The sequence below is a fragment of the Sander lucioperca genome, chromosome 7 (genome assembly GCF_008315115.2).
Source record: "Sander lucioperca isolate FBNREF2018 chromosome 7, SLUC_FBN_1.2, whole genome shotgun sequence".
In the NCBI taxonomy this organism is placed as follows: domain Eukaryota; kingdom Metazoa; phylum Chordata; class Actinopteri; order Perciformes; family Percidae; genus Sander; species Sander lucioperca.
Window position 1 is genome coordinate 12,292,790 of NC_050179.1, and position 27,673 is coordinate 12,320,462.

The 27,673-nt window shown below is 41.1% G+C and overlaps 1 protein-coding gene across 3 annotated transcripts in view; it reads right to left on the bottom strand.

Annotated features, from left to right (window-relative positions):
• scaper (S-phase cyclin A-associated protein in the ER) overlaps nt 1–27,673 on the bottom strand; it is a 60,586-nt gene that overhangs the window by 27,578 nt on the left and 5,335 nt on the right. For 2 of the 3 annotated variants that reach the window (XM_031283056.2, XM_031283057.2), the window contains exons 3-22: nt 25,835–25,911; nt 24,982–25,179; nt 22,372–22,472; nt 21,808–21,924; nt 21,056–21,183; nt 20,653–20,939; nt 19,798–20,148; nt 18,239–18,406; nt 18,058–18,124; nt 17,840–17,957; nt 17,260–17,371; nt 16,686–16,826; nt 16,282–16,437; nt 16,041–16,183; nt 14,887–14,968; nt 14,639–14,791; nt 13,590–13,697; nt 9,469–9,605; nt 4,913–4,978; nt 4,244–4,370 (exon numbers count right to left, since the gene is read on the bottom strand). In XM_031283056.2, coding sequence (XP_031138916.1) covers nt 4,244–4,370; nt 4,913–4,978; nt 9,469–9,605; nt 13,590–13,697; nt 14,639–14,791; nt 14,887–14,968; nt 16,041–16,183; nt 16,282–16,437; nt 16,686–16,826; nt 17,260–17,371; nt 17,840–17,957; nt 18,058–18,124; nt 18,239–18,406; nt 19,798–20,148; nt 20,653–20,939; nt 21,056–21,183; nt 21,808–21,924; nt 22,372–22,472; nt 24,982–25,179; nt 25,835–25,911 — 2,837 coding nt within the window. The remainder of the gene's footprint in view (nt 1–4,243; nt 4,371–4,912; nt 4,979–9,468; nt 9,606–13,589; nt 13,698–14,638; nt 14,792–14,886; nt 14,969–16,040; nt 16,184–16,281; nt 16,438–16,685; nt 16,827–17,259; nt 17,372–17,839; nt 17,958–18,057; nt 18,125–18,238; nt 18,407–19,797; nt 20,149–20,652; nt 20,940–21,055; nt 21,184–21,807; nt 21,925–22,371; nt 22,473–24,981; nt 25,180–25,834; nt 25,912–27,673) is intronic. The other variant, XM_031283058.2, reaches the window with a different exon arrangement.

Consider the following 27,673-nt stretch of genomic DNA (forward strand, 5'->3'; position numbering starts at 1 on the left):
TGCACAGAGTACTACATAGTCTTTGAAAACAGCTACATAATGTTTTTTCAGGTCTGAGAAAAATTAATCAAGTGACATACTAAATAGCTCTTTTAACGTAGGCTAACCGTTAACCCTTGTTCTAATTGTTTGCGCTAAGCTAGGCTAAACATGTCCGAGACCTTCAGCAGATAAAATTCATTCATGTAAGACAGCTAACAATCGTATTTCCCAAAAATGTAGAAGTGTTCCTTTACAATCTGTCAGTGCCTGGCCAACATAAGCTACAACAAAACATAGTAACAGGATGAGCGAATAATTTCCCCTCAAACAGAAAAAAAAAAAAAAAAAAAGAGCCACCACTAAGGGCTGAGCATTCAGACACAAGCGGGGAGGATGGCTCCTGAATAATACAACAGGGGAAATGTTATCCAATTATTGTCCAGGGTGACCATTGTTACCCCAGCTGATGGGAGGCCCGAAGCAGCTGGTAATTCATGCAACAGTGTCCGCAGACCAGCAGACCTGCCAGATTGCACTTTGTAGTCTCCTCCTACCAGACACTTTAATTAAAGCAGAGAGGAGGGCACAGCCTCAGTCCTGCCCCACCAACAGATGGACAACAACGGGCAGAGTTCATTAAGAACTGGCTTCAACTTTGCTATGTACCTTCAAATCATGAGTTCACTCCTTCACAACTAAAACCTAACAATGACAGAGATGAGTATGATCACCCTCTCCTTACATGAGTTTCATCATTATACAGCCTTATAGAAAAGCTTGAGAGTGGCAAACAAAGCTCTGTGGGCCGAGTTGACTGTACACCACAACAAGGCTGCTGGAGTAAACATTTTAAGGTTGAGTATAAACTGTGTGGTTACAAGACATAATGGCATATGATTTAGTAGACTATTTGAACAAACTGTGTTTATTCTATAAAATGAACCAAGATTAATCAAAGGCCTGTGTGGTGCAAAATCAAACCTTCCACAGAAACCACAGACGGCCTCTAGTTGTAACCAATACACCAAGAAGCTTAGAACCATTTCACTCCCTATTTGCCTTGTGGTGAGGAAACAAACATGAGGCTGTTTGGGAACAAATGACAGTTTACAATGAGAAAATACAGCATTAAGAGCTGAAACGATTTTTTCATTAATGCAGTGGTTCCCAACCTGGGGTCCGGGGACCCCTCAGGGGGGCGGCAAAGATCACAGGGGGTGCGCAAGTCTTTATCTGGTTTGAGGTTGAGGTAAAAAAAAATATATTTGCACATGTTAAACAAATTATGATAATACACTGGAATATATAATGTTGTTGTTCTCGCTTAAAATTGTAGGCAGGCTACTTAGTAGGCCAAACCTCCGGGACCTCTTAACCTGTGACCCTTGCTGTCATCAGGTCAGCTGCTAGCTGCTATCATCCTCGTTTTTCCTGCCGACACAGCATCACTATTTTATGAATGAAACATGGCGGAGAAACGTAAAAGTGCTGATAACTCCTCTGTATCAAAAAATGTGATAACCTTAAGGTTGAAACTAACAAATATTTTATTAATGAAATATTCTTTTATTCATTTGATCAATAATTGCATCTAAAAACGACAAATAATGACATGTCTGTTAAAGAGGCCAAAGGAATCTTCAAAATTTTACACTGTTAAAAAAAACAATGTTTTTTTTTTAAATATGTGAAGCTAAGAAAAGTAAGGACATTTACTAGCAAATCCACAAGCCCTAGCTTACAAATGTTTGCTAATTTTGCTTGATGAAGGACTTCAGTGATGAATAATTTTTTAAAGTTGACAAAACAATGAATCAACTAATCAATTAATTTTTTTAAATGACTAAAACTACATATTCATCTATAAATATGCATTCAAGTTTAAGATAATGTCAGGATTGTTGCTTTTGAAAACCTTTGGTAATGGTCCATGTCAAACACATAAAACAAATAAGGAATATGGTATTATTATTGACAAATAGGGTTGTCAGTTTTTATAACTCCAACTACCAAGAATTGAATTTAATTCAAGTGTGGCAGAAGAATATTTTGCTTATAATATTGAACGATTTCTAAACTGAATAGCATGTTGCTCACTTTTGCAATCAATGACCAGCAAGTGACAAAGTTCTGACACTGCTAATCTGGGCTCTGTCTGTCAGTCTGCTGGAGGCCCAAGCAAGAAACCTTATTATCCTGCCACGCTGCCCTTCACCTTCCCCCAGTCCCACTGGACGGCCCAACCAGGCTCCGACAGCTGGCAAATGAAAATGTCACCTTAATGAAAAGTCTTTGGTTCTCAGAGCACCATGCTCCTGATAGTTCCTTACCTGTCATACACGTGTTCCTTTTCTAGACAGGCTTAAACTGAAAGCAGTGGTAAATACTTTGGGCAATATATAAATACAGGCGCTCAATAATAGGACCAGAAAAGAGCAGCACATTGGGAAAATTCTCAATCACAGAGAGTAAAGGGAAAAAAATCAGGTTTGACACAAAATAAACCATTAGAGGCCACAGTGGGAGAAACACACTGGGGTCAGAGACTAGACGTAGCCTAGAAAGCAGGGGAGGAGTGAGGGGGGTGGGACCCAAACAGCAGTGCAGGAGGGGGAGTGTCGGGTGTTGTCCAAGGAATTAGCAGAGAAAGTGGAGACTGAATCAGATATGGGGGAGAAAAACAAACCTCTAGGTGAGTCAATGACATGAGAGATGCTTGTTAGGTCAAATAATCTAAACGGTCCCGACTTGATGTGACTCAGGGGCCAGACAGCCATGCTGACGGAGACTCTATTTATTTGACTTTGTCCAGGGATTAGAGAGGGAAGTGCTCCCCAGGCTGCCTCATTGGCCAATCACATTGTTCCACTCAGTGTTGGGTGGATATTTTTGTAAGAAGCTGGTGAAGCAGAACTTGACAAAGCAGTTTAAAACTGTGCTTTTGAACTGAGGTAAAAGACGAAGCAAAAGCCCCCGGACAGAGCTGCCTCCTTTCCAGCCACACCACTGTTGAATAGAGCACATCTACTGTGGCCCACTGACCTCTGACCTCCCACTGGGAGTATGTGGAGCTGAGGGGAGGAGCCCTCATGTAGTGACAGCTTGTGAGCTACTCACATCACACTGGTCTCCTCCTATCTCCTTACAGCACACTGTGCCACCCACCTCAGCCACCTCTTTCTTTTCCTCTGGGGAAATTCGGTAATAGCCTCTCCGGCCGCCCCCCTCGTCACTGATGGGACACCATAATCTCTCTATCCTCACGCCCAGAGGCATGCACAGTGGGATGTTATGATGGCTTGAACCACAACTTGGCAGGAAATTTATGCCTCATTACAGGAAGTGGACTGTATATTCTCCTCATCATAAACATGGTGGCAGGTGTTTTGATTCCTCCTCTCAGTCTCAAATTGATGTGAGTTTTACTGTAAAAAAATAAATAAATAAAAAAGCTATACGGTCATGCAACAAAACCTCTGGAACAGATGTTTCAAATCAACTATAGGTTTTTTTATATATATATATATATATATATATATATATATATATATATATATATATATATATATATATATATATATATATATACACACACCATTGTATCTGACAATTATGTATACATATACAGCTGTAAAGAAATGTAAGAGAAAAGCCAAATCTCTGAAAAAATGTCAAATTTGCTTGCTTTTGTTCATTAAAGTCTTGTGCATCCATGGCATTTCATCTGGAAATCCAATTTACTATTGTCTAAACCAGTGACATCCGAGTCGTGCAAGCCACATAGACACGAGACAATGCTTGCTCTTGCGCTGTGAAGCTCCTCTATTGGTACCATGTGCACAATGCAAACACAGTTAATCTGGTCTTCATTAACCAATAACCAAAGGCAAGTTGGTTTAGAGTAAGTGATACTCCCGCATTGGGAGGGTGAGACACAGCCAAACACAACTCACCACTGGAGAGACATGCCAAAGGGCTGGCATGACCTGTGCACTGCTGCAGACTGTTCAGTCAACAGACTAGCAACAAAGCAGACCAGCACATAATGCACCAAAGAGGATGTGAAGTGGTAACAGGCAAACCATTGTGATAGACATCTACGTTAAAGAAAAGTAAGGGTATAGGTGCAAAAAAAAAAAAAAAAAAAAAAAATGATTTCATCGTCAATATACGACCAATATATTAAAATAATAAATCACTACACCAATAAAATCTACATAAAACTCAATCATGCTGTATCTATGTGATCTATTTGTTCTACCTGTTTCTCTAAGATGCGAGAGATCTCTCCTAGAGTTCTGTCCAGACCAGACGCTTTGTTGTTGGCCCACTGGCCGCTGTCTTGGCCCTGCAGCTGCTTCAACAGGTCCTTCACCAGGCGCTGCAACCTGAACATACAAGAGCCAGTAGTTATTATGAATCAGTTTACAAACACAAGTTTTGAATCCATGTTTCCAAGCTACTTCCAACTGGATCCACCAGAAGAGCTGAAACTATTAGTCTTAAGTTAGTTAGTTAAATGATTAATCAAATCAAAAGAAAATAATAATAATAACAACAACAACAACAACAACAACAACAACAACAACAATAATAATAAATTTTGATGATCAATTAATTGTAATTTTTAAAGCAAATATTAAATGAATATCGCTAAAAAGAGTAAACCAATATAACAACAAAATCAATCTGCAACAATTTGGATAATTTCTTAAGCTGAAATTCCAAAACAAAACAATTTGCTTGATCCAACCTCTCAAATTTAAATATTTGACAGTTTTATTTTACTAAAATAAATCAAATATCTTTGGGTTTTGTACTGATCATGGCACAAAACAAGTAATAATATAATCATTAGGGTAAAAGATTTAGAATGAAGAAAAATTATGAAACTTCAAATTATGAAAAAAAAAGAAAGGAAAACACTCACTTGGCCTTGTATGGGGAGTCAGGGATCTGTGTCTTTGCCTCCATTGACGTCTCATATTCCTTCGCCCTGCAGGTGGAGAAGTAGGAAAAAGTCTTTGAATACCAGGAAAAAAGTGTTTGGCCTGTCAGTAAAGAACACAACAGATGAAAGTGTGAAGAAAGAGAGAAAAAAAGAGTCTGTTTATTTGGCCTGTCAGCCGCTCACCAAGTAACTTGGCTTAAAATAATCAGACACCGGCTCTGTAGGGACGAGTGTTTAGCTGGCCTCGACTCATATTATGAAGACTTAATTCTACCTTTAAATCCGCCTTCCTTTGAGTCGCTTTTAACGAGGGAGGCTCAAGTTCTTCACTTCACTCCCTGTCAAATAAACAGTTAAAGGGGGTCACAAGCAAGGCAACCTGTGTTTTGAATGTGTGATCTTCTAAAAAGGTCATGGTCATTAGGGGACTGGTATCTCTGTGGCATTCCTCCAACAGCCAGACTCTGAAGACGTTTGAGAAACACAAACTGTGTGTGTGTGTGTGTGTGTGTGTGTGTGTGTGTGTGTGTGTGTGTGAAATTCTGTCAGTCAGTCAGGTATTCCCAGACATGATAAGTAACTATTGATCAGAGTTAGATTGAGCGCCTTCCGGTTACCCATCTCTACACTGATAGAATTAAACACTTCCTGGAAGACGACAGGTGGATTTGTCCCGGCAGGCCAGACGTGGACCGACCAAAGCCTCGTTCTCTTTTTACAATCTCTTGAATTCAAGGGCAGTCATCTAACAGCAACTGATAACTCACCTTACAGCTAGACCAGGTCACTGAGATACCAAAACCCTTCCAAGGGCATATATTCTTGCAAAAATATATTAGTTTTATAATACGAATTTGTTATTCCATGGTTTTAATTAAAATAAATAAATAATATACCTTAATATAAATTAATATTAAGGTAAGGTTTAAACAAGCAATATACAAGATCAACCATATTACTATCAACAACAAAAAAAGATGAAAAAGAACTAATAGACCAAGTGGGAGCGAGGATAACGATAGACATTTATTCCAGATATAGTCATTTTCCGTGTCCTGTGACCAGGATAAATGGGTGGCGCAGACTAGCTTTCAGAAGGGCCTGAACTATATCCGCCCAGTTTTTCATTCATGATATTACAATATTAATCTCCATCAGGTTTATACCTGACCAGGTTAAACAGGGAGCAATTGCAGAGCAATTTATTATTCTCAGAAGCAGTCCATGATAAATGGGCCTCTTCATCAGCAATAAGAGCAACAAATCCATAGTGCAAGGCTGTAAGCTGTTTATAACAACAGATCAACTCCTTATATCCTCATTTCTATTCCAGAGACACATTTCCCTCCAATGCCACAACAATACATGATTACAATATACACAACAGAGACCTAGAAAATGAAGCCAGGCATCCGTTCAATGGCAATAAGTTAGCCTTCCCAAAGCACTTATTATTAGAAGTTAGCCAAACCGCAAAAAAAGATTTGGGTTAAAATTTGTGCTCACTGCTTTATGACCAAGGCTGCAATGTTGGCCTGGTGAGAACCACTCACGTTTTACGGACACCATACGGTGTTCCAATAAAACGGTACATTTCCACCCGGTGGTGAAGCAGCTCACCTTTATGTTTACTGGGGCTCTGTGTTATTTATGACCTCTGAAAGCCTGCTGCCTTTGAGTGCTAGTCTCAGCAGGGCTGGTGCAGGAGTGACGGTGAACAGAGACAGATCATGTTGTCACTTTCTCAGTACCGCTGAGCCTCACCAAGCCAAAAACAGCAGCACTGAGAATAAAGCCTTGTAGCAGAGTGTTTCAGCCTGTAGCTGCCTCTTTATTCCACTTTTGAATATATACTTGCTCCTGAAAAGCATAATAATATGAATTAATTCTTTCTTCTTTTTTTTTTTTTTTACTCAGTCAAATCCACAGGTCAATCGTGATAAGAGGTTGGACACTCTATTAGGATCATTAAGTCTGCTTACACTCACAGGAGGACATTGACCTCTGTGGTAACAAAGGAAGAAATGTACTCCAATATAGCCAGACTTAAAATGGCAAGAGAGACTCACATAAGAATCAAAAGTTTGAAAGAAAGTTCAGGTCATCTTAACAGGGCTGCTCGCAAACTAATTTGTTTCCTAACCGTTCTGTAAAATCGATAACACTAAACAATGCAATTAAGAGAATCAAAATGATTGCAGGTGAATAGAAATTGGCTTTTTGCAGATGATATACACAACTGATGTTAGTATTAGAAGAGTGCATGGGGCAAAAAAAAAAATCACATCTTTATTCTTAATCATTATCCCAATGAAGATAATAAAGAGCAGACTCTTTGCAATAAGTCAGTTAGTGTTATCATCCCAAACCAGATACTGAAGATTTAATACCCTAACCCTACATTTATACATCATAAAAGTCATGATCTAAATCCCTTTATAGATCTTTCAGATACACAAATAAATGTATTATCATCATTATCCACTAAAAATGTATTATTATTCCAGTAGCTCACATATGCTTCATGAGTCAGTGGAAAGCTAGTCTCGCTTTGCCAGACCCTCCTCCAAAGCGCGCTGAAGGAGGGTCTGGCTACTCCACATAGCATTCAGGGATGGAAGGAAAACGTGCTCTGGTTCAATGGCATTTCTTTAACCAATCAGAATCGTCATTGGCAGCACTGCAAAATAGTCTTGCGAGAGAAAACTCAGATTGGAAAGATAGTCTAGCTAACTGTCTCAATTTAGTCCTCATTAATCCACCGAATTTACAATTCCAACACAAAGAAAGCGGAAGGAAACGGAAAATACATGCATCTGGCGGAATTTCCTGCGGCACCGGAGCAACCCCGGAAGTGGAACGTCCAGGATATAGACTAGTGGGAGGCAGACAACAGCAGAAAACAACAACAAGAGAGTTAAGCCAGCATGAGCCAGGGATTGCAGTGGCAGGTCCGCCCCCCCCATGAAACAGAACTGACACTTCGCTGCAACACAAACTAATATATTTATTCACCTCTATTCACACACAATGAGGCATATTTTCTGTTGTGATTGAACTGTATTTTTTGAGTTACTATATAGGCCAACTTTGATCTTGACATATAGGCTAAGCATTCTGTAGCAAATAACAATAAACCCACTATTAATTACATTATCTTAATGCAGTGGAACTACTTCAGCATGTAAATAACGCACCTAAAATACAAACGTGGGTGAGGGCATTTAGCAATCGCTATCGAATCAACAGCCACGTGCAATTTAGCTCGCAGGTGAAGAATACAAACAACGAAAGACCAGGCTTAAATGAACTGACAACATAAGTTATACGACTTACAGTTCTCAAGGACGTACACACACAATCTCAACTGGCTAGTTATCCTCGTGTGTCCGCGCTATTCTCCGACATGCACTCTAACAATGTAGCCCTATTTCTGATACCATGGGGGGCAGAAATGTTGCCGTCGGGGGCCGCCACGGTCAAATCAACATAGAGGAAACACTGATATGCCTGTGCTCTATTTCAAAAGTAACAATAGAATTGGAAAAAAGAAGAGTGTTGTTTTGATACGTTTCCTGACCAATACCACTGAGTTTTAACTCGAGGGCCATTTTTTTTTTATTTATTAAGCAGATGGAGAATAATATTTCATGAGAAGTACCGCCCTATATCATTCCCAAGCTAAAAACAAAAGAAAAGTCTGTATTAACATGAAATAATTTTGCAATGTGATTAACATGCCTGAACATTTGTGTTGGGCTTTTACTCTTTAGCCTGATTTATGTACTACCAAAATGTGACTTTATTTATATGCTACTGTACTATGTCTACTTTACACATATTTGATTGTTTGTGTTTACATTATGTTAGTGAATCCTAAGCCATTGATTGAGTTTGATAGAGGCCGTATCTTACTTTATGCCGCTTTAATTCATTTTAGTATGCAAAGTTTGTCTCAGATATTAATGTCATCCTGTTTGTAGTGGAATACTTCCAATAATCTGTTGTTGATGCAGACTGCATCAATAACATCTTACAGTAAGTATTGTCAACATCGTGTCTCTTTCCACTCCTCTCCCTCCCTGTTGTGACAGCCAGTTAAATTGATTGAGCTCGGGTCCAGGTTCTGAAACACAGCAGCACTGCCTCCTATTTGTTGATTACTATTGATTTTCTTTGATACTTCATTTAAAAATCAATAACTCAGAAGAAAAATAGGCATGGCTCATACATACTTTAACATACATTCTGTACACCGAGGAAGGCTTCAGATTTGGCAATGCCATGGCAGCAATTTGGAGAAAAGCTCTTTACAGGTGAAAGCCGGGGCCCTACAGATCGATTTGCAGTTTTGCTCCCCAATCACAGAAAGTGGTCATAAATTAAGCTCATCAGTGTTACCTTGTGGACAGCCAGGATGCACATAACATCTGCGTTCTATCTCCTTGTCACTCCAGCACAGTTTTGTCCTCTGTGCCTCTGAGAGGATGCACAGGGAAAAACGGGGGGAGACAGCAAGAGAGAAAATGTATCACCTGGAGTTCATCCTCGCGCGGAGCTTTTTCGCTTTCTTCCGTGCCTTCTGCCTCTCTTCTCCATCCTTCATGCTCTCAGAAGACACAGAGCTGTCCGTCACTATATCCACAATGTATTTCTTCAAAGAAAGATGCTCCTAGAGTAGACAAAATCAATACATTAAAGACATTGCAGGCAAATTTGTGTAACATTACTTATAACACACTACTAAAATAACTACTGCGTCTGTTTTTTGGTGCAAAAAACAAGGAAAATATAATATATAATTTAATGAACAGCTCTAGATTCTAGTTACAGGTCAAGATTTCATTAACAAAACACGTAATTAGCTTATAAAATACATTATCATGCATTGCTATACATGAAACTACAGTATACAAAATAGGTAAAATTAGCTTTACCTGGTCGGCTACAACATTAAAATGCTGCTTATACATTAAAACTAACACAATTACTGTAAAGAAAGGAGGATGGAAAATGACAAAAGTGAGACTATATTGCCTTATCCTAGGAAGAGTTGTGTCTATTGTACACTTAATAATTAAGAAGTTCTTCGCAAAATGACTATGAAAATAGAACAACACATATAATACTTGTTAAATGTCTTCAAGTAGAGATTATAAACTTTGGATGTGGCACTGAATAATATATTGTGTGACATGTAGATCTACACCTCTCAATAACACCATTGTACCCTGTAATTACCTCCAATGCTCTACAGTCTTTTGAAGCCACACGCCCATGGACATGCTAAAAGGCTGAAGGTGTTGCCTTCTGTCTGGCCCTGTCAGATGATTCTGATATTTCCACCAGGAGACAGGGGAATGTAACCCAATTTGAACAGCATGATGCATGTGCAAGAAACCAATTACCCAATTATGCTGTCATCCAGCACCCCAGAGGATAGGATGGCCTCACAGATAAAGGGTTTCCATTCAGCAGTCAAGCTAACCTGTGTGTGGGATGCCATACCCGTTGGTTACAAATGTTGTCAGTGCACCTGCTGCCTGAATAGGGGTTCCACTTTGGAAAAACAGGTGTCCTTTGGTGGGCGAAAGTGAATTGGTGCCAAAAAACTACAGCCTGAATCTAAAAGGTTTCTTTACTATTTAACTTAAAGGCCCTGAAAACCTGTTTTCTAAATGAGCCTTACTATGAGTTTGAACATTTTACAAACACGCAATTTTTGTTTTGTCTTTGCTTTTTTTCAGTTTTTGGAAGTGGGCAGGACTCCATTGGGAAAAGGTGATGTCATATTTTCATAAACAAATCGATATTTGAATCAAAATGTAATGACACGTGTTGTGTGCTTATGTATCCAACAATTTCAATCAACTCAGAGTATAATGAGTTTTTGGGTGTTGAACTTCAGAAAACATATTTTTCATATATTATTTATTAAGAGTTTGAGTTTAATTGTTGCACACTTAGTAATGAATATTCAATATTAATAGAGAACGATATAACATTTAAACCAACATTTTCCTGAGCTTTATTGTTGATCAAGTAAATAAGTTGGTAACTAACTTAAGAATTATTTTAGTCTTTTTTTTTTTTACAGCCTTAAAGTAACAAGAGTAAAATAGTAGAAAGGGGACAATGATAACTGCAAATGAGACTATTATGTTTTCTTGGAAGGATGTGTGTATCTGGATTAGTATGCGCACACTTCTGCCCTCTACTCTACAGGATACCACAGGTCAGTCATGACTCATGACCGTAGCTGTCCCTCTCTTGGGAGGCAGCTGTTCAGTAATCTCTCTGAGAGGCTATCCAGTGCACAAGCCACTCACGTAATGGAATTGTTTCAGTAACACATCCAAAACATCTTTGCAAAATCACACTGGTAACATAAAAGGGTACCTGAAATATTAAGCTGTCAAATATAGTATAATGCTGACATACAGACTATGATCCTGACTAAGAAAGCTAATAAATATATAATGATACATCCCATTTCCTGTTGCTAGGAGGCGAGTCTGAATGGAAGTTGTGTAGACTTGGTGTTTGAGACAATCAGACTCAAAAGACAGACAGGTGTCTACCACTGAACCATTGTAACAAAGCAGCAAAGACGCTGGCCTAAGAGCATTGCTACTGCACAAAACCACAGTTTGCCTCTGGTGGGAGCAATATGATACCGCTCTACACATCCCTCCCTTTTTCTGACACACACAAAAAAAAAAATACAGATCTAAAAAGGTGGCCAACACAAATACAGATATGTTCATCCATTGCCTCTTTTGTCGCATACAAAGGCCGGAGAGGTAGGCTTTTCATTTGGTGTGAAAAAATATTTCATTTTGGCTACTAGGTGAGATATGACACTACACACTGGATTGAGTTACCATCACTACAGTGGTTTACATGACATTTTTGAATTGAACTGCATACTATCAGTGACATTTAAGGAGGGGACAAGTCACACAAAGACAAAAAAAAATGATTCATTGGTCGTCTCTTTCAACAACAGCTTCACTGCAATAACTAGACAAATGTCAAATCTCAAAACAGTGTGGGGAGGGAGAAGCTCGCTTCAGCTGGCAGTCTGGATATTTCATCAAGGTTCTCAATTTGTAGCTATCAGCACAGCTTTGACTATAAGACCTTTATGACTATTCAGTGCATTTGGGAGGTCAGCTCTGATACCATCTGCTGCCTGGTGATCCCTCTACTGGCCATGTTTGTGGAGCACTACAGACAAGCAGGACAGAAGAACAGTATTTCCTCAGAGAAGCCACCAGTTTTTCGAGCTGTCGTGTCTAAAGGTGATCAATAAATAAAGTCCTTATGTCAGAAGCCATGGGTCTTGGATATTACTTGCATCATATTAAACCAGGACAGATGGCAAGTGAAAAAAAATTTATAGCAATTCTCAAGCTCTCTCACCATACATCTATTCGTCCCTGTTGATAACCATTGTATTTTCAATTTAATTCGCAAGTCTGAATGAGAGGAAATGACCAAATATGAAAGCACAGGGCATTTGCCGCCCGCTTTCGCCGAAAAACTATGGAGTGACCTCTGCACAATTGAACCAACCATCTTCATTTTAATTAAAAATCTTTCATTGCAGGAAGAGTTATGGAGCCGCAGTCTGGAAAATAGTTGGCAGTGGTATGAACGAAATAGTGGACACCAAAATTAGGTTTGTTATAAATAACAAGTGGCCACTTAAGTCCATCCAAACAAAGTCTCCAGGCGCAGAGCTATTGGGCAGCTTGATGTACTTACACATAGAATAATAGAAAACGTAGTTCTGGACATCTAAACATTATCTAGAGACTAGACTAGTGACTAATATCCCAATCCAATAATAACATACTCTATACAAACTGTTCACATTTGGATTTAGCCAGATGCAGGATAGGACAAGCACGACTGAGTTCAGCAAGTGTTTACACTTTGACTGATAAGTACTGACAACAAGATAACATGAAAGGTGGGAAAAACAGTAAAGCCTCAACATTATGGTTATTGGTAAAACTATCATATAGGAGACAAATTGCAAATGTATATGAAGTAGTGCTTCTATATGGACTGTTTATAGTGCTATATTGCTGAAGTGCTTCTCTCCATTGCCTTGTTTATCATACTGTCAAACAGTTAAAAAAAATGACCTGCATTGGGAAAGGAAATGATTTAGAGCAAAGGAAGGAGGGGGTATCAATTATTCCCCGCTGAAAAAAGCTTTAAATGAAGGAGCTGCTGGGGCCAAAGGTGCTGCGTATAGCACCAACAGTTGTCAGCCTCACAATGAGCACTGCTGAAAAGCCAATCTCATATTGCAGCCTGAGAGGTTACCTTGCATTAGAGCTGCCTTCCCATGGAAAAGCACTCCATGACAAAAACAGCCTGGAGACAAGGGGGTGATGTCACCCCTCCACTGAAGCACTGAACCCTAACTGTGTACATTTCAAGGCCCATTTGTAATCACACAAAGCCAGCAGCAGAGCCATGGCAGTATACAAGGGAGTGCATAAACAATAATAATGACCACGTCATAAAAGACAACTACGGTGTCTCTTTGTCTTTTTACATGACACATGTAGCAGTAGGGCAGTATTATTTGACAGGATGAGTGGATGTTTGTTCCTGGCAGGGTGTGGGTGATACGCACCACTTCCTCGTCAGAGAGCTCCCGTCCCTGGATGCTGCTACTGTCTCGCACCGCCTGTTGGTGCCTCTTGCCCTTGGTGTGGCTGAACAGGTGCACCTCTGAGGTGATCTACAAACACAAACACAGTGATCAGAGGTCACTGCTGCGGACACAATGGAGACAGAGGCAGGAAAGGGTCAACAGAGCCCCATGGGATTCTGGTGAAACGATATACCCCATGGGCAATTCAATCGGACATGACCTCTCTCTTCTGAATATATATATATATATATATATATATATATATATATATATATATATATATATATATTTTTTTTTTTTTTTTTTTTTTTTCTTCAGTGAAGCAGTGTAAGTTGTGGACTAGATGTTGCTCTCCCATCTCTGGAAACAAGCCCCTTTAAAATGGTTTGGGTTTCATGTCATTAAATCAAGTGCTTGCTGCTGACCCATCTATGAACTCTGATGTCAGATGCTGGCCAAGGTCATCCAACATTTTAACAAGATTCCCTCTTTCACCCCCCAAACCTCCTCTTCATCCGATTCTGGTTTTAAGACTCAAGGTGTCCCACGCTTGTTGCCGTGGTAGCCGTCCATCAGAGATAAATGTGTCTGCTTGTGGATTTGTTGCCTGACACTTGAAAAAGCATAATCATGCTCAGTCATAAATCTCTGTTTAAGAGTCCATGTTTAATCAATGCAGTTAAATGCTCATTTAAATGTGCCCTCTTCCAAAAATCCTCTGAATCACCTTCCTCAACATTTATATGTATAAACAGCCTGCCAAATCATACAGAGAGTTTTCCCAGAGCTGTTCTGCTGCAGCATCTTTGTCTTTTTCCCTCTCACCCATGTGTACTAAATACACACATATTAGTTCAGAAGAGTAAAATAATTGAATAAAAAGGTTGGAGAACAATTAAAGCCCATTTGAAAGTAATCAGGACTTTTTGACATCCCATTTCTATGATAATAGAAGCCATGGAGGTTGTACTGTTTGATTCTACATAGTGTATATACTACTACTACTGATGGGATGAAACTGCACATACCATAACGCAGCACAGGGAGCACTGTTTCTTGCGCTCATACGGTGTCAGTTTGGGGGCGTAGTCTGTGTTAGCATGTCGACCACTGCTGAGCTCAGCAGCCTTCTCCTTCCTCTGCTCGATTTGCTCCATATGCCTACGGCTGCTCTCATCATGCTATGGAAAAAAAAATAGTAACCAGGGATCATATGGGAAACTGGCATAGCTGTATGGTGTGGATGGAGATTTAAGGTGGCACGGTATAAACTAACCTTCATCTGTATTTTCTTCTGCAGCTCCTCCATGGCCTCCTGTTGAGCAGCACTAAGAGCAGCCAGACGCTCTTCTCGATCTCTTCAGAGGGCAAAGAAAAGTAATGTAAAACAACTGTCCATGTAAATACAAGTCTCACATTTATCAAAGTGACAGGCTACAATTGGCACAGGCTCTCCAAAACTGGACAATAGAAGATTGTGAAAAACATTGCCTGGCGAGTCTCAATTTCTGCTGCGACATTCAGATGGTAGTCAGAATTTGGCGGGAACAACATGAAAGCATGGATCCATCCTGCCTTGTATCAACTGGTGGTGGTGTAATGATATTTTCCTGGCACAATTTGAGCCCCTTAGTACCAACTGAGCTTGAGTATTGATTCTGACCAGTGTTACCATCTTTTATTGGCTACATCCAGCAGGATAACTCATCATGTCACAAAGCTCAAATCATCTTAAACATGACTGTACTCAAATGGCTTTCGCAGTCACCAGATCTCAATCCATAGAGCACCTTTGGGATGTAGTCATGACCAAAAGAACAACATCCCAGGTACAAGCGAGGGTGGCTGGCATCTCCCTTAGAGATAGGGTGAGAAGCTCAGTCATCTGTGAGGAACTCGAAGTAGAGCCGCTGCTCCTTTGCATCGAAAGGAGACAGTTGAGGTGGTTTCGGGCATCTGGTAAGGATACCCCCTGGGTGCCTCCATAGGGAGGTGTTCCAGGCACATTCAGCTGGGAGAAGGCCTCGGGGTCTGTCCTGGGAACGCCTCGGGATCCCCTAGTCAGAGCTGGCTAATGTGGCTCTGGAAAGTGAAGTTTGGGGTCCCCTGCTGGAGCTGCTGCCCCCGTGACCTGACCCCGGATAAGCGGATAACGATGTATGGATGGATGGATGGACCTTTGGGTTGTAGTGGAATGGAAGATTTGCATCATGGACGTGCAGCCGACAAATCTGCAGCAACCACGTGATACAATCATGTCAATAATATAGACCAGAATCTCGGAGGAATGGTTCCAGCCCCTTGTTCAATCTATGCCACAGAGAAGGCAGTGCTAAAAGGCAGAAGGGGGTACAACCTGGTACTGACAAGGTGTACCTAATAAAGTAGCAGGTGAGTGTATACTTTCATACTGAAGGAATTTGGGACTACCTGGCCCTTTCCCGTGCTGCATCTTCCCTGGCTTTCTCTTTGTCGTGCCTCTGCTGTTCAATACGAGCCTCCTGCTCCTTCCTCCGCACCAGCAGCTCCTCCACCCGTGCCTGCCGCTCCGCTTCCAGGACCCGTTTACGCTCCTAAAGAGGGAGTAGAAGAGATTGTTGAAGATGCACCGAAATGTGAAAATTACAAGTAGAAGAAATGAATGTGAATTGATTATTGGTTTTTGGAGCACCTGCACAGCCTCATCTCTGGCCTGCTTTTCCTCCTGTCTCCTCTGTCTGTCCTCCTGGAGCTCGTTCAGCCGTTGCTCATACTCATTTAACTTGGCCAGGACATCATGCCTCTTGTTTTGGGCTTCCAGAGTGTTGATGAATGCAATTTCATTCACCTGTACAGACACATATAGTTATGACCGAGGATACAAAACACACAGACAAAGAAAATTGTTAAAAGAATAGGAATAATATTTCAGCTAGAATTAACCCAACTGACAACCCCCAACACTTTTTTTTTTTTTTGGGGGGGGGGGGAAATTGTGTATGTATGAATGACTTGAAATAAAAACTGTAAATGTCCCACTTTATTCAAAAAATTCCACAGCTGTCACACGCATATAGTAACATTTTCCTCCTCTACCTTGGCCTCTTCTTCTTGGGCCTTCTTCACAATCGCCTGGAGCTGCAGCTCTCGCTTTAACTCTGCGTGTAACAGCTTTTCGTCCATCATCCTCCTACGCTGCTCCAACAACTCCTCCTTCCATTTCCTTACCTCTTTCTCCTGCAGAGAGTGGAGAGTGAGAAGCAGAAGCAAAAAATAAATAAAAAGAATAACGTACATTCTCTAGGACAACACAGACAATGGATTCTTAATTTATCAGTTGCTACCCTCTGTGCGTGCACATGGGGATTAATGTGAATATACAGCACCTAATGTTTTTATGTGGTTAATCCTGATTTATTCTAGGACTCACTCATCTTGCATGGCCCAGAGAACAAAAACAAACTTCATGAAAGGCTGTTGATTTTGGCCAGGGGACTCTCTCATGACAGTCTGCGGCCAGCTGGCCTGGATGCGACTGGAGGGGGTTATAATATTTAGTGATTCTATCAGGCAGTGTGCTGACAAAACCTCTCAATACGTGCCAGGCTGGGCTTAGCGTGCATGGAGTTTCTTCAGGGTGCTTTCCGTCAACTCGCCAGGTCTTACTCACCCTCTCCAAGAGCTTCTGCAGTTTGAGCGTCTTTTCCTCCTGCAGTTTTTCCCTCAGCTGCTGTGCCTTCAGCTGTTTCTCCTCATGTTTCTTCTTTGACTCTGCAATGGTTCTGTCAAAAACATGGAAACAAATCATTCATCTCTTTCTGTTTTCTCCTTATCAACAAAGGCAGACATAGACTCTGATAGGCACTGGGGTCTGATTAGGCGTTCTGGGTGGTAACCTAAAAAGAAAGAGAGGTAATAAGGCAGTAAGTGGGCCTTTGACTCTCAGGCTAGTGAGTTGAATCCTTGTCAAAATAAATGGTTTCAAAACAGTGTTAATTACACTAAGCGTATTGTTACAACTTTATGTAGCCAACAACAAGAAAGAACTGGCAATGTCATGTATGTATGTATGCATGCAATACTCCGAAAAAAATAAATAAAAAAAATAAGGTGGGGGGACTGCAAATGAGTAGATTGAGGTGCTAATTGTACTGTGTGGATGCTATCAATGTGTTAGAAATCAATGAAGCAGGGAGTTGAAAAAGGCAGGTGTGCTCAATCAGTCAGTGCATAAAGAAAATGTTTTGCACCTTTTGCGTGACGGGGAGGACAATTTCTCGTGCATGTGGATCCCATGTCCAGGAGGCCGAGCAGGTTCTTCTTCTACTATGTCCCCCCATGAGGTACTCTGACGCCATGGCTCACGAGCTACAGGATGACAAGCAAGGAAAATAAATAGACTTCAGTATAATGTTTGCTATTACAAAGAATGAGAGTTCCGTTTTCATTTAGATGTTGACCTTCATACCGTCATAATCTGCCAGCATGTCACTCCAATCCATATTGACTCCACAACCTCCGTTGCCGATACTAGCCTGTGGTAAACATTTGTGTTTTTTATGTCAACATACAATCAAGTAAAAACTTTAGCCTACTGTCAAAAGAAGGGGCGAAACATTTACAGTATAAATGAGCATGATTAATCTTACAGAGAAGTCACTTTCGTTGTCAGTCTCCAGGTCGTTGTTCTCGGCCTGAATCTCTCTGGTCAGCTGCTCTTCCTCAGCGATGGCACTGGCAATCGCCTCCTCGTTGGCCTTCTCCAGTCGGTCGGCAAGCTCCTCTTTTTTGGCCAGGACCTCTGCCATGGACTGGGGCTGAACACATAGGACAGATTACACCTCACACACACACACACACGCACACACACACAGCATTTCACACTTTATAAAAGGTTAGGTTTATACAAACATCCACTGAGTAACCAGAAAAACCCATTACAGGCACACTGGTAATATAATACCAGTATGCCTTTTTTATGGATGTCATTATGACAAGTCACAATTGAAAAAAACACAGGTATAAATGGTAAAATTAACGATGGCTCTATTCCATTTAGCTGCTTCAGTTTCCTAGTCCCGGTATTGTGCATGCTGGCTCACTCTCATGGCTTACCAGGAGCCATCTTTATATACAAGTATGTACCTAGTTTTTTTTTTTTTTTTTTTTTTTTTTAAAATCATGCTTACATTATATCGGAGAGGTGTTTCTATACTTTTGCCGCTCCCTATATGCAAGTTACGTTGAAAATATATTTTAAACACCTTAATATAATGCAATGCAGCAAAACTACTAAAATAGAGCAGATGTTTCTATTCAAAATATTTCTAATTGTTGATCTGATTTACACTTGGGTGCACGATCCAAAGACTGAGGAAAACACAATATCAACCCAATCACAGTTTGCACCACACAATCATCACAAGAATCACAAGTGAGAAAGCATTCAAGAGTCATGCAGGGCACATTTACCGTGAGGATGAAGAGATGGTGGAAGGAGGAAACTGATGGTTTTGCGCTAGCAAACCATTTACTTCAACCTTTTAGGTATTTTGGGAGATCTCGTGACATGGCTATAATAATGGAATGACTCACAGATTACTCCAGAGCAGCAACTACTCTATTATAAATTATTTTATCAATTATAGAGCCATCCCAACAGTGTGTCTTTTACATGAGGTATGTATGGGAAGGTTAAAGAGTTCTGGATCTAAATATTAAGCACATAAGTATTGCGTGGACAAAGTCAAAGACGAGACTGGTGTTAAGTTTGAGGCCTTCACTGCAGATTTCAGCTGAAGTTTTTTCCACGTTTTTATTCACCACCTGTCAAAATCTAACAGTATCCCACTTTGAGGTGTAGTCATTCTTGATTAGGTATACAGAGCTTTGTATTTACACACACACACTTCACATCTGAAGCCGGGTTGAATACAAACTGGAAGAAGTGGCCAAAATAACTAAGTTGAGAGATTAGTTTTAGGCAACACCCTGGGAGCACTTGCCTAAGTACAAAAGTCATCTACTCACAGCTATTCTTTACAGTGAACAGTGCTATAACAACACTACGCAGAGGTATGCAGTCTTGCCTGCACATTTGGTCTGGAGGTTTCTTAAGATTGACTTTGTTTAGGCGGTGAAGTACCCTTGGGGATCCCTGCCCCCCGCTCCCTGCCCTCCCTCTGCTCCTCCATCTCTCAGCACTCACAGTAGAAAGCTCTGTGGGGTCCAGCACACTCTCCAGTTTCACCGCTGCCATGGGAGTCTCAGCCTGTCCTGGAACAGATGTGGCCATGCCCTGCGACGCGCCACCCTCAGCCCCACTGTCCCCCAAGGCCAACAATGCATCGAGCCCATCCGTCTGGGGAAGGTCTGGGGATGTGGAGAGGGCCAGAGCAGGGACTGGGACTGATAAGGTAATGTCTGTTGTTGGGACTGTGGCTGATGATTGGGGGGGCTCTGGGGCTTGGGAAGGGGTAGGAGCTGGTATGGGGGGAGGCGCGTCTTCACAGGGTGCGTCGATACACACCCCCAAGTCTTGTACACTCTCTGCTGGGGGCTGCACCGACAGTCACACAAACACACGCAAACTCAATTAAAGACATGCATATTTCAAGCAGTTCATGAGAGCAATAACAAACAAAAATCAAACCAGTCAATAGTCAACACATAGCTGAAAACACAAATCATGCAGGAAACCTGGTACTGACATGCCCTAAACATCCAATTATGATTAAAATAAGCAGATTGGAAATACTGATCTGCATTTAAAAATCAACCGATTGCTATAACACACTCTTACCGAGTGTGTCTTGAGGCATCGACAGAGTATTTATTTCATGAAAGTGAAAATGGGTTTTCTGACTCTGAAATGTCAGTGTACAATCAATTGCCTTAAAGTTGATATGCCTGTCTGGACAGTCTGTCTATGAATACCATGGAGCCCAAAACAAAAACAAATGTGGCTGATAAAATGGTCTAGTGTTACTCTGCTTCTGGTAAATAATTGATATCTAGGGACTGCTATGGGAGAAAGACGTCACAAGGTACTGAACCTCAGTACCTCCATCATGTTTCCGTTCTCTGGATGTCCAATCTTCTCTGGGGGGTCAGGCTCCACAGGGACTTGCTGCTCAGTGTCCTTTTGGGTTGTGTCCTTGTCCGGGGGAAACTGAGGATGGAGTTGTTGCTCCTCCTTTGGCGGCAGATGTGACTGGTTACACTTGGCGCTGTCCTGCTTTGGGGGGACATGAGCCAAGACAGGACTGATCTTGGCAACTATGGCAGCAGAGCGAGGTTTGGCAGTACGTCCTCGCTGAACGGTCTCCCAGCCCTCAGAATCCTTTTTACCTGGAAAACCCAAGAGGTACAGCATTACTGTGCTCTCCATGTTAGACTCTCTGTGTTAAAAGTAAGCGCGTTCTCTCAAAGTACGTTCTGGGTCTGTGCAGGAGGATAATTCTTACCCAGTTTTTCTACCGGGGCGGTGGTCGGTTGACAAGAGCTAGGAACGGACTGAGTGCACTTCACTCGGTCCGCCCAGCTGGGGCCTGTGTGGGAGAGCCGTGCTGCAGCCAGTGTAGGTGTAGGACCACTGAATGAGAAATACACACATCATGCATTAGAACAAACAAATGTGCACATGTACAATGAAGTGTTTACTGTCGCCAGGTGGGATTTCCATGAATCTCTGAGTAGCTCCTACTGTGCTGCCTGTCTAAGGTGCTTCAGCGGTCTGCAGACAGTGCCTATCTAACAGCCCAGCACTCTCCACTCTGAGATAGCATGGGACTGTATTGGAAAACAGGCCTCCGTCATGATCAATATCCATTTCCTGCAGCATCCGATTACAGAGCAGTGCACATATTGAACCGATGCTTCAGCAGTCTTTAACTGACACTTTCATCTACACCTTCCACTGATTCTGTGGCCAAAGAGTGAGAGACTCAACAAATTGCATTAAACAAATGCTTCAGTATCAGGAATCAATGGCTGTATTGTTAGATAACGTAGTCTGCATTTTCTAACCCCTTCCAAAAACAGGCAAAGTGCATCATTTTAAACATTGATTGGTTAATAACATGATGCCTTATGATACAATTTTAATCAAATAAAATGTTGTGTTGATCTTTAAAACAAAATCAAATGCTTAATGGGGTTTGATGCAGCATAAAAGGCCTTAAAGCACAACTAGAGATGACAGTAAGATAGAGTTTACCCAAAGTTGAGAGGGCGACGTGCACCTGGAGAAGGAACCATTCTGTCTGCTGAGGGGCTTGGTATCACGTGACGTCCCGGAGACATCTTACGTACCTCCCAGGCTAAAGACGTGGGCCTGAACAAAGTGAAAGTGGCGAACATCACTTAACACAAATTACAATTCCTAGTTGCCAAACACGCACAGACTTGGCTCACACTTCGGCAAATCAGTTAAATGGCTGATTCACTTGCAGCGATTTACACAATAAATGGAGCATGTAAAAGATTCAGGGTGTCTTATTGATTAATGTTACGCTTTAAATGAACAAATTGGGAGGCAGCACTGGAATTTTCATTTTTTAGTGAATTTACGGTTGCAGTGGTCACTGTGTTAAAGAGAAGCCAATAAACTCATGGATCTCTTTGAATTAAAGCCAAGGCTATTGATCCATTCTGTTTGTGACTCAAAGCCAGGGACCAGACACCGGCACTTCCAGTTTTACCTCAGGGAGCAATTGAAAACGGGGAGTGAATAAGAGTGAGAGATAAAGAAAGGGAGTGAGAAAAATAAACTGAAGAGCACCTGTTCTGGGCATCTGTTTTCTCCAATTTCTCCTGAAGCTGGATCCAATCTATGAGAGCTTTGAAATCCCGTACGTAGTTGTCCAACATCATCAACACTTCCTAAAGACAGCAGTTACAACAGGATGGAGAATGGTTACACTGAGATTATAAACAAACATTTGAAGAATGGTGCATTTTACAAAACCAAGAAAGGTAGGTTTAAAAATAAATAAATAAATAAGTGACAGTCATGCATCAGAATTTACTTCAGAACATGTGTTGGGCAATATTTATGTAACAAGCAGTCCATTTTGTTTCATAAACCTAAACAAATACGACAATTTTTATTTCAGTGTTTATAAAATGCAGCACTCAAACACAGAACAAAACTTGACCTCATTTAACCGGTTTTCATAGATTTTGTATTGATATCGTTATATCTATTGCATAATGTAAACATAAAATGATGCATTATATATTTGTTAATATTTGCTACTTAGGGCTTGTGATATTAACCATTTCATCAGTTAGGTAAAACATAAACATAATTCTTTTGCAACTAAAACCAATAACGGACCAAAAACGGACAAGGGGAACCATCGGTAGATCAAGAGTGTTGCTGGCAAGCAGGAGCTGGCCCACACATATTCATGTGCAAAGAAACACTTGATTGAAAAGTTTAAAAACAGAGAGGGCAAATTCCTAATAGCAAATGCTTATTATCTGCACTAGGACTGGCTCACCGTGTTGGTTATTCAGAGTTGGTGGGCCGTGTGGAGCTTTTTCCCCAGAGCTCTAATGAAACGAACACAACTGATTGATGGGGAGCGTGAAGGGAGTGGTAATTGAGAGTAAAGCTTCACAGTGCTTTTAGTTAATAGACAAGTCAAGCCAGTGAAAGATGTGTCCAGCAGCAGGTCTGCTGATTAGAGCTGGTTAACAGGAAAAGACCACCGCTATGGCGTGGTGTTCATTTGGTAATGAAGGCCGAGATGGATAGAGGTTTGCTGCTCCTCTGACAGATAAACCAACAATGAGTGAAGGCACCATAAAAGTAGCTTTCAGCATGTTAACAGGCATACTTACCTAAATACACCCCTCACATAACATTTCATGAGGAATGACAAAATGTTTAACCTTCCCGAGGCATTGCCATAAAATAGGATGGGCAGTAAAAGCCTGTGGTCTATACATAGAAACAAGAATGAACAGGTACAGCCTAGGTTAGAGTGACTGACCTCAAGTAAATAATTCACAGTTTTGATTGTGTTTTTTTTATTTTTTAAGTTAAATCGTTTAAGACCAGAATACCCCATTTCGGTTTACTTTAAAAATGATTTAAATTAAAGGAAATTCAGAACCTTAAGTGCTTCCAAGACAACAGGAACGCCAAGTACCTTTCTTGCCTGGTCCGGATGATATGTCTAATAAATCAGGGATGGGATAAAGGAACAGTTGATAGGAACTAATTAGGTCTGGGGGCTGTGAGTTAAAGAGTTGTGGGCATTATTAATAAGCATATATGAATCATTCTGCTGGGTGAACAATTTCCCTCTGAGTGGGAAAACATATTACATCAGCGCTAAGGTTCTCATTCAAAATTGCACAAAGCATTACAGTAACATAGCCTTATCTGAGAATTAGTTAGAATCATTTCCTGACAATGGTCATGTTAATGTCCATAAGTTATTAGGTGGAAAATTGTTAGCAATTTGTGTGAGAGCTCACAATGCAGATTGCCCACAGCTACACTGGGGGTTTGTGGCTGGGGGCTATCAGAGCACTCAGCTTCCCCTCAAGATGACTCCATCATCTATCAGTGTCCATTAAATCCAAGCTGGGTGGGATGGGGGATTATGAACAGCACCCAGCTCCATGGCCATTAGACAGCATTAGGGTGTAGAGAGATACAGTGGTATGGAGGGGGAAAAAACACCTACCAGCCAGATGTCTGACACAGGCCAACTGACAACATGCTGATCACACCACAGGGAGCTGCGCTGTGGCACTGACAGCAGGCCAACCACACCATAGGGAACTGGGCTACGGTACTGACCGCAGAACGTCACCAGAACCATCCTCAGCATAATGCAGCATGGCAGAAGAATCAATAAAACACAGCAGTATCATACCAATACGCCCTAGAGCAACATCACAGTGTCACTCCAACGCTGCACCAAAACAAAGCACACAGATCCACAATACAGAGAATGTCAAAAATGCTGTTCATTTCATGTACAAGTTTTAGACCAAAAAGAAGCCGAAATGGCCGAGCCCCATTTCAGCAAATGCCTGAGGAAAACACAATGCATATACAATATTGTTTACAGCCATCAATATTTAGTCCAGCCAGCCAGGCCCAAGAGAGTCCTGTGATCATTCTTTCAGCAGTGAGCCTTCAGAGAGCCCCTTTGACATAAAGCAGAAATCAAGAGGAATGCAAGCTGTGAGGGAAATTTGTTATGATCTCAATGTCCCCCTCTAGTGTTTGTAAATCCTAACAGCCTTCAGTCTCCACAAAGAAGAACTTCCTGTTGTGTCAGTTTAGATTATAAGTCCACTGATCCTAAAACTACAATTTGCATTTCTACATGGGTTTGTTTTTTTTCTCCTCAAAAAGCAGACTAACCTTGCATTCTACGACGCTCTGATCAGATTCACAGGTGACGTAAATCTCATCCACGGCTCGACGCAGGTTGTCGAAGAGGAAAGCCCAGTAGCGTGCTCGCAGGTCCACCTTGCGGGGCTGTCTGGTTTTGGTGGGGCTCTTCTCTGCCCCCTTGTCCAACAAGGCACCAGCTGGGCCTTTACTTTCCAGACCAGCATTCTGGGGAGAAGTGTGGACCAAATATTATGGTAACAATAACAAAGTCATTGCAGCGTCATGCAAGTCCTTAGTTGTTTAGAAATAGCGGCCACAGCACTTGTTTCCCATTGGCTGGGGCAGGAGGTTCAGCTATTATATGCTTTATATTACCAACAATGAATATAAAGCATCAATATATATGGATGTATATGGGAACTAAAAGAATACATTAGATTAAATAGCATTTTACTAACCCAGTCAGGGACATATTGTTGTTGGCGACAATCTTGCTGCCACACCATTACATCCCTTTTATAACATTCTCCTTGTAGCCTGTTGCAATCTAACACCTATCTTTTTCTAAATTTTGCAAACTTAAGACATATAATGGACATAAGGCTATAAACTGAAAATTAAGTTAAGAGATCCAACTTAAAATGGTTTTTGGTTGAGTGCAGCAAAGGTATATTCAGGCACGTCACACACTACACTGTAGACTAGGATTGGTCACCTTTTTCCCCCTTTTCTGTGTCAACCCATCTTTTCCAAGACTGACTTACAAAATGCAAAAAATATGGAGTTTCATGACCATCACAGATCCACTTTCAGTGTGAGGCAAAAAAAATAGATGACTTAGTGAATGGTGCCCTCTAGTGGAAGAAGATGATACACCAACCTGTTTCTTATTCCTTTGTTGCCCGGAGTTGATCCTCTGGGCCCTGGAACTGCCAGTGGAGTTACTCTTGGACTTTGCTATGTGAAGAAGAAAAATTAAGTTTATATATGAAACCTGAACAACAGTGTACCGGACTATCCAGAGTGACAGAGAAAGATGGCTCTGGAACTATCCAGCTACCAGGCCGGCTGCTCTGTCGCCGGGTAAGAGTAGTGGAGGAGGGCTGTGTTAACATGGACTGCCTGGTGCAGAACTGGGGTGCTTGTATCCAACTAACTGCTAACTGCTGGTGGAGTTTGTGACTGTTAGCTAAATGCCGACCATTCTACATTCCACGCAAATTTACGGCTGTGTTTATACTCTGTGTTTACAGCCCACCAAGCGCTAATGCTAGTAGCTATGTGTTAGCTGAACTTTACGGAGCATATATATGTGTGTGCACTAAATGTCGCCTGTTTCGTATGTCGTTTTTATATAATGTCGTTTTTATATATTTTAATTGTGTAACCACTTGAGCCACGGTGAAACGTTGTTTTGTGTATATGGTTGAAATGACAATAAAGCACATTGAGTTGAGTTGACTGTCTCACTGTCTGTCAACGGTAGGCGTGGCTTGGGAGTAGACTCTAAAGCAGCGAAGCAAGTGCATTCTGGGATTTGGGATCTTTCATCCACATGAGCCAAAAACACATTTTCTGGCTTTTCTCGGCCTAGAAGCCACCAATTTCTAAAAAAAAAAATTCACATTTCTACTGCATAAGTGACCCAATTTAAAGATATATTTATCTTTCGGTGAAATATCCCTTTAAGTAGTTGTCGATAAACACAAATGTCCAAAAACAGAGAGGTGGACAAAACAATAACCATAATAGGAGTGTCGAAAGGTGAATGACGGACTATCACTACAATCATCATTGCGGAAGAATGCATGTTAATAGAAGAACCCATAAGAGTCCCAAACTGAAAGATTTCTGGCACAAACTCAAGAGCAGCAAATCAGCCTTGAATAAAATAATTGAGCTGACCCAAAAAGAAAGGGGGAGAGCCAGAACATAAGTGAGAAAGTGTGAGAGGCTGTGGTGAAGGTTTCTGAGTATGTTTTTTTTTTTTTATTATGTGATGAGCACTGCCATGTTATACAGAACTACAGTGGCATGCAAAACTTGGGGACTGGTCAAAATGTCTGTTACTGTGAACAGTTAAGAGAGTAGAAAATGACCTGATCTCCAAAAAAGGCATGAAGTTAAAAACGAAACAATCTTTAACATTTTAAGCAAGATTCGTTTGGACTACTATTTTTGTTTTTTGTTTTGTACAATTATAGAGTGAAAAAAAGGAAAGTAGCACCGTGCAAAGGTTTGGGCACTCCAAGACATTTGAGCTCTCAGATAACTTTTACCAAGGTCTCAGACCTTAATTAGATTTTTAGGGCTATGGCTTATTCACAATCATCTTTCCTGCATCCTCACCACAAAACAAGGAACATCTAAACAAGCTGTCCTGTGGACTTACTGAAGAAGTTAAAACATATGTTTGGAGACAAAAAGGTGCTGAATTTCATGAAAAGAACATATCTCTAACTGTTAAGCACAGGGGTGGATCATGCTTGTGTTGCAGCCAGTGGCACGCAACACAAGCCAGTGGAACATTTCACTGGTACAGGAGGGAAGGATGAATTTCATTAAATGCCAGCAAATCCTGGAAGCAAACATCACACCCACTGTAAAAAAAAAAAACTGAAGAAGAAAAAAAAAAAGGGTGACTCCTACAGCAATAAGGATACAATATATAAAGATATAAAAGGAAAATTATCCTAAATACACCTCAATTCACAATGGA